Genomic DNA, 9,028 nt, shown 5'->3' with positions numbered 1-9,028 from the left:
TGAAAATAGTTAATATGGAAAATATATAGTTATGCTTTAGCTATCCATGCACAATGCAATCAATCAAGTGAGACTATATACCGCTAAAAGATTGTGTTCTAAACTGGCCCGTTTTACAGCGGATAAACTTTTTACAGAGACTGTCGCGCGACAACAACCTTAATTAACTAATTCTAACATTTACAGCCCATGAATAAAAATCTTTCCAATCGCAAAATGTTCTTCAACTTCTCTACATATGTCCCAAAAAATTCCATGAAAAACTCATAATCTCAACTCGTTGGGGTTTTCAAAACTAAAAAAAAAGTCAATCATCGAAAAATAAGAAAATTAATAACTATTGCCCTGACCCATTAAGGCTCCCAAAAATTTAACCGAGTCATTTCTGCATTAAAATCCATCTATCTATCAATTATCACAAAAATGTCGCCGTTACTTCGCTTATACGGAAGCAGTACCTTAATCTCCAAGCGCTGCGGTGTGAAAAAAAATTCCCGCACACGTGCTGTAAAGAATCGGATGGATTTTTCAGAGTGCAGAGTTATAGGATAGCTCGCCATATACACTAGTTCAACTAAAAAATATATTGAACAAGTGATGAGGTATGCAGATACACACCATTGAAACTCCAACTGCACTGAACCGAAACAGCTTCCCACCCTCTTCCTCTGGACAGAGAGAAAAAATCTCTTATTATTACCCTGATTGAACTGCCTATATATACACACGAAGGCTTTTTCAATGTTTTTTATTGTGGTTGTTCAATGTAGGTGAAGAGGTAAACCACTCTATTTATAAACGTATGAACAAGGAGGGGAAATTGATGTACCCTTTAACCACCCCTTCAATAGCCGATGATCACAGTCAACCACCCTCGTGTCACTTTTATTCGAGTTAAAACCTTCGTACACTAAAGATCTACTCAACACTATATCATTTATTATTACCATCGTTATAAATTGTCAGAGGTAAATTTTTGCCTGTATTTTTTTCTTCCTCCCGCTAAGAGAATATAATCATTTACCCGAGCGATAAATAAATAAATTGAGCCAGTAGGTATTTTTTTTAAGTGGGGGATGCTGTTGCTTATAAAAGTCTGGACGCGGCTCAGTTGAGAACAGTCGACAGAGTGTCAATGAGTGGAACAAATCACCGTGCTCACCGATATTAAGATAGAAAAAATTAATTAACCGATTGAATCGGCTAAAAGGGAATAAGAAAAGTGAATTAGCATGAATATCGAGGAATTTCGTGTGAGGGGAAAAGAGATGGTGGATTATATTTGTGATTATTTGAAAACATTGGAAGGAAAGAGAGTGACTGCCAATGTGGATCCGGGGTATTTGAGGCCCCTTCTTCCTAAGGAAGCCCCGAGCAAGCCTGAATCTTGGGATGATATTATGAGGGACGTAGAGAACAAGATAATGCCTGGGGTAAGGCATAAATTATTCTTCTGATAATATAATGAAATATAGACGAAGGCGGAAGGTATAGCGGTAGTAGGATAAGCATGAGGGGGATGATACTCTTTTATAAGTGAAGAAAAGTTGATAATTGTCTGGGTGGAGGTGAATTGATTTTTTTTTCACCCCATGCCGACATCCATCATTAACCGAGGAACGCTCCAAATAACCCCATCTCTATTTTCAGATAACCCACTGGCAGCACCCGCGCTTCCACGCATATTTCCCATCCGGGAATTCATTCCCTTCAATTCTGGGTGACATGCTATCAGACGCGATTGGGTGCATAGGTTTTTCATGGGCAGCGAGTCCAGCTTGTACGGAATTGGAGACAATTGTTCTCGATTGGTATGCTAAAGCTTTGAATTTGCCATCAATATTTTTATCAGAGGCTCAAAATTCAAAAGGTGGAGGAGTAATTCAGGGATCGGCGTCAGAGTGTATTCTAGTAACAATGTTAGCAGCTAGAAGTCACATTATAAAATTGCTCAGGTCTAAAGAACCGTTGACCGAAGATTCAGCATTTTTGCCGAGATTGGTGGCTTATTGTTCGACAGAGGCGCATTCTTGTGTGGAAAAAGCAGCGATGATATGCTTGGTGAAGCTAAGGGTGTTGGTGCCAGATGAGCAATGCTCACTGAGAGGTGGAGCTGTTGAATCGGCGATTGATGATGATATCAAGCACGGGCTCGTACCGTTCTTTCTCTCTACCACACTCGGCTCCACTGGTTGCTGCTCTTTTGATAATCTTGAGGAGATCGGTCCTATTGCAAGACGTAAACGCATCTGGCTTCACGTTGACGGTGCCTACGCCGGCAATTCCTTCATCTGCCCTGAGCTTCGCTATCTGATGAATGGAATAGAATATGCCGATTCCTTCAATACTAATCCAAACAAATGGCTCCTCGTTAATTTCGATTGCTCTTGTCTGTGGGTACGTGATCGAGTCAAGTTAACATCAGCGCTTGTTGTCGATCCCCTCTATCTACAACACGCCAATGCATCCGAATCCATCGACTATCGCCACTGGGGTATTCCACTCAGTCGCAGATTTCGAGCGCTCAAGCTGTGGTTTGTTATGCGCACTTATGGAATCACTGGTCTACAAAAATACATCAGAAATCACATAAGATTGGCCTGTAGATTCGAGAGAATGATGAGAAAGAAAAAAAAATTTGAAGTTATGAATCAAGTTAAAGTCGGACTCGTCTGCTTCAGGTTGAGAGATAGTGATGAACTCAATCAAGAGCTTCTGGCAAACATCAATGCCTCTGGTAAACTCCATATGATACCTTCTAGAATGAGGGGCAAGTACATCATCAGATTTTGTGTTACCAAGGAACATGCCAATGAAGACGACATAGACTTTGCTCTGGAGATAATTGAGGAGCACGCTGTTGAGGTCCTTCTTGCTCATAATGACACTGGTGATGCTGAACTTATGGCAAAGAGCCCCAAGAGTCCTGCACCCCTCGATAAAAAACTCGTACGAAAATTCAGCTTCACCAGAAGTGTCACAAGAGATGTTTACAAAAGAACAAAGTCCAAATCTGCCCTTCACGATGGTGCTACACCCATCATGGTTGTTGAAGATGGCAACTCCCAGACTGATAATATTGAAGATATTGACGTGCGTTGTAGTAGCCGGTAGAACGCAATAAGGCTTACGGTACCAAATAGTGATCAGTATTTAGAGGTAACGTGAGCCAGGGCTGTAGATAGGTTATCTAATTATCCACCAGATTTTATAGAATTTACACCGACCAAGGAGGTACTCATTTGACATTTTACACTCAATATCCTATATCCTCAATTCAATATCAACATTCATATCTAAATATTGCGATTATAAACAGGCTTGTTGCTTTCCAGTAATCACGTCAACATTTCTAATTAATTAATTAAGTCTTAAGGGTGTTCTACACCCATATTTAAACAAAATTGAAGTTTTTTTGTTTTTGTGATAAATTTAGTTTTAAAGGGGAATCCCAAAATCGCGGAGAAAATGCAAATGATTCTCTCCTTTTTTTATACTTTCGAAGTTTTTTCATAATTTTCTATAAGAATGTAGCGGCGGAGTAATTGAGCCTTGATTAGTGTTTCAATTGAATTTATACTAAATTCAATTGGTAAACACTTAAACAATGATGAAGATCTGATTACTGATACCTTAAACACTATTTACGCGAAGTAGAAATAAATTCAATTTGATGAATTAAAATTTTCGTTTTGTCGCGTTCCAAAATTTCGGTGGATTTTAGGGTAAGGACTAGTTATTTAAGTAGTAAAAATAGTTGAGGAATGAGCTTCGGGTGTCCACTTTCCCTCCACCCCTAAAAATATCCATTAGATAAGCAATTTGAATTATCTATCCTAGCGATAATGAACCATTAAAGAATTGCCTTCGGGCGGACGGTATATCGATAAATAATCGATTTATCCAATTTTCGAGAACATATAATCGAACATTCTAGCGCAATATGCATTCAGTGTAGATAGCATTATTATTGTTATAATAAAATAATTGTTATAATAAATAGTAATAATATAGCAACAATAGAACAATTTCTTCTCACGAGACAGCGCTACGATCGACTGGTCTTCCCGCCATTGGAGTAATTAGGTTATGTTTACATGTAATGCATGTTTAATTGTCTGTTAGATAATAGAATAGAACAGAAAAAAGATGCCGACGTGGAATCAAATTCAAACACAACTCCGAAATCCAAATAATCCGGTGGTATTCTTCGATGTTTCGGTGGGAAACACAGAAATTGGTCGAATGATATTCGAGCTGTTCGAGGACGTCTGCCCAAAGACATCAGAAAACTTCCGACAATTCTGCACTGGTGAATACAGAAAGGATGGAGTTCCATTGGGATTCAAAGGTGCTATTTTCCATCGAGTTATCAAAGATTTTATGATACAAGGCGGTGATTTTGTCAATGGAGATGGCACTGGGGTCCTCAGCATATACGGTGGGAGCACATTTCCTGATGAAAATTTCACCCTCAAACACGATTCACCGGGATTATTGTCCATGGCCAACAGTGGAAAAGACACTAATGGATGTCAGTTCTTCATAACTTGTGCAAAATGCAATTTTTTAGACGGTAAACATGTTGTATTTGGACGTGTTATTGATGGCCTCTTGGTTATGAGAAAAGTTGAAAATGTACCCACTGGGCCCAATAATAAACCTAAAATACCAGTCACTATATCTCAATGTGGTCAAATGTAAAAAGACCATTGATTTTTTACTTTTATCGATTGGAAATTATTCAATAAATAGCCTCTTCATACTCATCGCTCTTTCTTCACTGTAATTTAACCTAAACTTCATCAATGATATATTAGACGTACCCCATTGTCTCACCTTAAATTATTTGTTTGTTTTCCCCGCCAATTCACTGCCAATTGAATAAATTCACATTCTAATTAATAAAATATGTATTTCTTTGTGGAGACACGAAAGTGGACGAATGTATGAACTCTCAATGCTGGACACGTGTGCACTGTTTACATACAAAAAAAAAACAATTACGCCAACTAGACCTAACCAATAAAATAAAGAGCCAAATGGGCATGATTCAATTGTTGTTCAATTTTTATTTACGAGAATCATAGATAAAAATTATTTTCCACTCCTCATGTAACATAAAAATTTAATTTTTCGCTCAATTTTATATATTAGGAGGATAATTACCTTGAACTATTATTTAAATATAATTACAATGGTCTTTTTCGCTTCTACAATATATACAGTTATAATATATAACACACTATATATAGCTTTATGTATAATTCTCTGAGTCATGTACTTTTCAGTAGCAACAATTTCTCATAAAATTTCAAAGTGATATTCTGTCAAATAAATTTCCTCGATATAGATTTCAATTGAGAAGAAAAAAATTGATTCAATTGTTAAATTATTTGCAGGCCATGTAGCCAATTTTAAACTAATGACGTGCCTGAAATAACAATTCTTCATTAGTCATTCAATAGAACACATTCACATTTATCACATTGACAGATGTGTATAAAAAACATCCCAAGATATTTCACATGTTCATAATAATATCACAATTAAATAAGCAATTATCACCAAATATCTTCCCTTTAAATATGAATTTTCACATGCTCCATAAGAATATTCTTATCACCGAATTCGTCACCGCATATGCCACAGATAAGATCCATTTCAGGTTCATCATCGCTCTCCTGATAGACTCCCTCATCAGTGGCCTCGACTTGCCCCGCAAAGCCGTCATCTTCATTGGGAAGGGTTAATACAGGCAGAGCTTCATTCTCCTTGCTAATGATCTGCAGAGTGCTCTGTCGATCATCAATAAACTGTACCCTCAGGACATCATTGAGATGTTCTTGTGAAATAATTTGTTTTTCTCCTTCTTCCCTTGGTTGTTCTCCAGTAGAAACAAGAAGAACGGTCTCACCATCCTTCTGTATCAAATGTCCCTCAACTTGTACCTTGGCGATTTTTTGCTTAGACAGATCGGTCTTGGCCTTGCGCTTGGCATTTGCTTTCTTCTTAACACTCTTGATGCTCATGGGATCTATAGTGGTTCTCGCCTTAGCCTCAGCAATCATCTGATCTGAATGTTTAACGATATGAGCGCAGAGTTCATCTCGATCTTGATTGAGAGCACCACAAAGTGGACAGGGGAATGGTGGCCCAACGACTTCTGTGTCATTTTTTCCAGCGGCATGAACCCACCTGACATGCTCCCTCAGGACAACCTTCTGATTGAATGCTCTTGAGCACAGAGGACATACATGTGGTCTCTCCCCCGTATGAATTCTCTCGTGCTTTCTCAATGTTCCACCATCTCGAAATGCCTTCCAGCAAAATTTACAGCCATATGGTCGCTCACCCGTGTGGGTCCTGTGGTGTATCAAATAACCCTGTCTCGATGAAAAAGTCTTTGAACAAGTGTCGCATTGAAAATGTGCTGGGCCGTCGGCGTGTGTCCTTGTATGTTCCCACAAGCCCTGTCGCGATACAAAACATTTACCACATTCGGAACACGTGAACGGAGATATACCTGGATGTGCTGATAATCTGTGCTTGTCCAGTTGATTCTGCTTCTCAAATTGTCCACCGCATACCTCGCAAGAGTGAGTTTTTTTTCTGTGTATCCATTGATGTCGAAACATCTTCTGCTTGGTTGTAAATTTTTTTCCACACTCGTTGCAAGCATGCTTCGACCATTTTCCATTCCCATTTGCATTATCTCCTCCGTTATTGAGCATCAATTTTTTGGCGCACGTTGTATGATGAGAAGCCAGATGATTGTTGTCCTGGAATTGTTTATCGCAGAATTGACACTCTATGGGCATTGTCCATGATTTAGCGGGTATTAATGCCCTCTGATTATGAATTTTTTGATGAGAAGTCAGTGATGTTGCTCTTGAGAAAGTAGCACCACAATTATTGCAGGTAAATTGTGGCTGTTTCTGATCTGTAACTTGAACTGTTACAAATTGGCAAGTTTTTTTTTGGCTATCGAAGGGTAGACTCTCTGCTTTGACAAGAGTCTCGGAATTTGTTGGAAAGCTATTGGATACAAGACTGATATTGTAATTGTGAGGATATTCAAATTGTGCGACCTCTCCATTCGGCAATACCGTAAACTCCTGGAGGTCCAATTTATCTTGTCCCAGAGCTCCACTCTGATCACTCTGATCGCTCTGAAATGCGTAACTCTGCCAATTTACCTGTGCTACTTGATAGTTTTGCTGAGGGACTACTGATGACGACTCGGACAAATTATCCGATTGGGACATCAAAGCCCTTCCTGCCACGTACGTATGGATTTTCATGTGATTGGATAGAGATGATGGTCTCTGAAAATTTGCCCCACAGATCGAACACTTGTGACATTTTTCTTGATTATTATGAACTTGGGACATGTGGGTGTGCAGACTTGATTTAGAGCGGAAGAGATTGCCACAAGTTCTGCACGCATGGGGACGATCTACCTGATGGCAAACCATGTGATTGTTCAAGTCTAATCTTCTCTCAAATTTATCACCGCACGTTTGACATGAAAATTTACCAGAATTCTTCCTACAATACACCCCTTCTGATTCTGGTTCTGGCTCTGATTCTCTCTCTGGACATGAATTCTTACTCTCCCCATCTTCTCCAATATTTTTATCAGTGTAATCAAAAGGATTGTTATCACCAGGAGAGAGATTATTTTCATCAATCTCAGAATCTTTGAAAGTGTTCATTACTTTGTAATTCGATGTCTTTTTACCGTCAAATTGAGGGTACATTCCCCCTAATTGACGCAAAGCCTCCACCGCCATTGATTCATCATCACCGGATGTATACTGAGGGGTACCCTCTTGTTTTATGTACATCGGGTAAACAACAGAGTTGTCGTCCTCGTCAGAGGATTTCTCACAGAGAATCTCCTCTTGGCTCTCGTGGTTCATGAGTGATTCCGCTGGTTCACACACTTCCTCATGAGAAATTATCGCCTGCTCAATGTCATGGACGGATGACAAAGAGTAAGTTACGTATTGCTCATTGTCCGATCGTTCCATTATGTAATTTCAATTAATTGAACAAAAAAATCCTTCACTTCTTTCACATTAAAGTGGCTGGGGTATCCGCAGCCGACATATCGGAACGTAATCGCTGATTCGTCATATCTGTTTTTGAAAAATCCAAAATTACTCATTTTTTTCAATTATTCCATTGTAAGTACTTACATATTCGCCAAAACTCAAGATATGCCCCGCAGAAAGCCTGAAGATATCTTTTATTTTTATATTTATGAGGGAAAATTCAGCTATTCCGGTGGTTTTTTTTAGCAATTTTTCACAATTAAACACATTTTATTAATGTTTCTCTCAATATTTTGCGAATTTATATGTAACTAAGGAATTTTTTTGCACTGGTGAGGATTTATCGAGGTTAGTTCTGAAATATTTTCTCTCCACAGTTCCTCTTTGCTATTTCCACCACTTTCCATTTCCACTTTCGGGTTTAGAGTGAAGTTAGGTTAGGTACTTATCCAGACAACTTCATAATATAGTGACTATTGAAAATGGCGGCTTGTCGTCGGCTTCGAATATCAAACAATTAGTGGTGCAATTATTACGCTTATACAATATACAACATATTATATACAATTATTGTTATCTTCGAAAATTTGAAGGAATAATGAAGTCGCATGAGAAAATGAGGGGCTGGTCACTGATTTGGTGGCTGTTTACACTGTTCGGCATTCCTGTGACATTTCCATGGTTGATCTATCACATCTATGACATTGTAAGACGAAAGCGAAAGTTATCGTCACTCCGTGGGAAGGTATTTAATATTTGTTGAATATTTTTATTATTTAAAAACAACACGACTATGACCTCTTTGAACTTAGAGGAAGGGAGGGTGACATGACCCCCCCTCGTTTTTTTTATATTTTCAAAGTTTGTCTCTCATGTTTTATAAAGATGTAACGACGGAGTAATTAATCCGTTTATGCGTCTTTAAATTTCATATTTAAGTAATTAATATGGAGTTTTTATTTTGTATG

General features: G+C 38.4%; 5 protein-coding genes across 5 annotated transcripts in view; 3 read left to right on the top strand and 2 right to left on the bottom strand.

The window, feature by feature from the left end:
- The window catches only part of Rpp25 (ribonuclease P protein subunit Rpp25), a 13,244-nt gene extending 8,252 nt beyond the window's left edge, over positions 1-4,992 (bottom strand). Inside the window, exon 1 of the mRNA XM_011298963.1 lies at positions 4,840-4,992. The gene's annotated coding sequence lies outside the window, so the exon portion shown is untranslated. The remainder of the gene's footprint in view (positions 1-4,839) is intronic.
- LOC105263015 (aromatic-L-amino-acid decarboxylase-like) lies at positions 1,014-3,311 on the top strand. The gene is made up of 2 exons (XM_011298966.1): positions 1,014-1,433; positions 1,651-3,311. Exons 1-2 carry the CDS (start codon positions 1,233-1,235, stop codon positions 3,112-3,114), a joined length of 1,665 nt encoding a protein of 554 aa, XP_011297268.1. The 5' UTR covers positions 1,014-1,232; the 3' UTR covers positions 3,115-3,311.
- Positions 3,844-4,769, top strand: LOC105263017 (peptidyl-prolyl cis-trans isomerase H). The gene has a single exon (XM_011298967.1). The coding sequence runs from the start codon at positions 4,150-4,152 to the stop codon at positions 4,702-4,704; it is 555 nt and encodes a 184-aa protein (XP_011297269.1). The 5' UTR covers positions 3,844-4,149; the 3' UTR covers positions 4,705-4,769.
- A 119-nt stretch (positions 4,993-5,111) lies between the features above and the next one.
- Positions 5,112-8,402, bottom strand: LOC105263009 (zinc finger protein 502-like). The gene is made up of 2 exons (XM_011298959.1): positions 8,205-8,402; positions 5,112-8,144 (listed from the first exon to the last, which is right to left on the bottom strand). Exon 2 carries the CDS (start codon positions 8,034-8,036, stop codon positions 5,583-5,585), a length of 2,454 nt encoding a protein of 817 aa, XP_011297261.1. The 5' UTR covers positions 8,037-8,144; positions 8,205-8,402; the 3' UTR covers positions 5,112-5,582.
- Positions 8,403-8,530: 128 nt separating this feature from the next.
- Positions 8,531-9,028, top strand: part of LOC105263010 (dehydrogenase/reductase SDR family protein 7-like) — a gene marked incomplete in the record, with an annotated part of 2,224 nt that continues 1,726 nt past the window's right edge. Inside the window, 1 exon segment of the mRNA XM_011298960.1 lies at positions 8,531-8,805.

The sequence above is a fragment of the Fopius arisanus genome, unplaced genomic scaffold, assembly GCF_000806365.1.
Source record: "Fopius arisanus strain USDA-PBARC FA_bdor unplaced genomic scaffold, ASM80636v1 scaffold00012, whole genome shotgun sequence".
Taxonomy (NCBI): Eukaryota; Metazoa; Arthropoda; class Insecta; order Hymenoptera; family Braconidae; genus Fopius; species Fopius arisanus.
The sequence above is the reverse complement of the archived record's forward strand: the minus strand, read 5'-3'. Positions and strand labels throughout refer to the sequence as shown.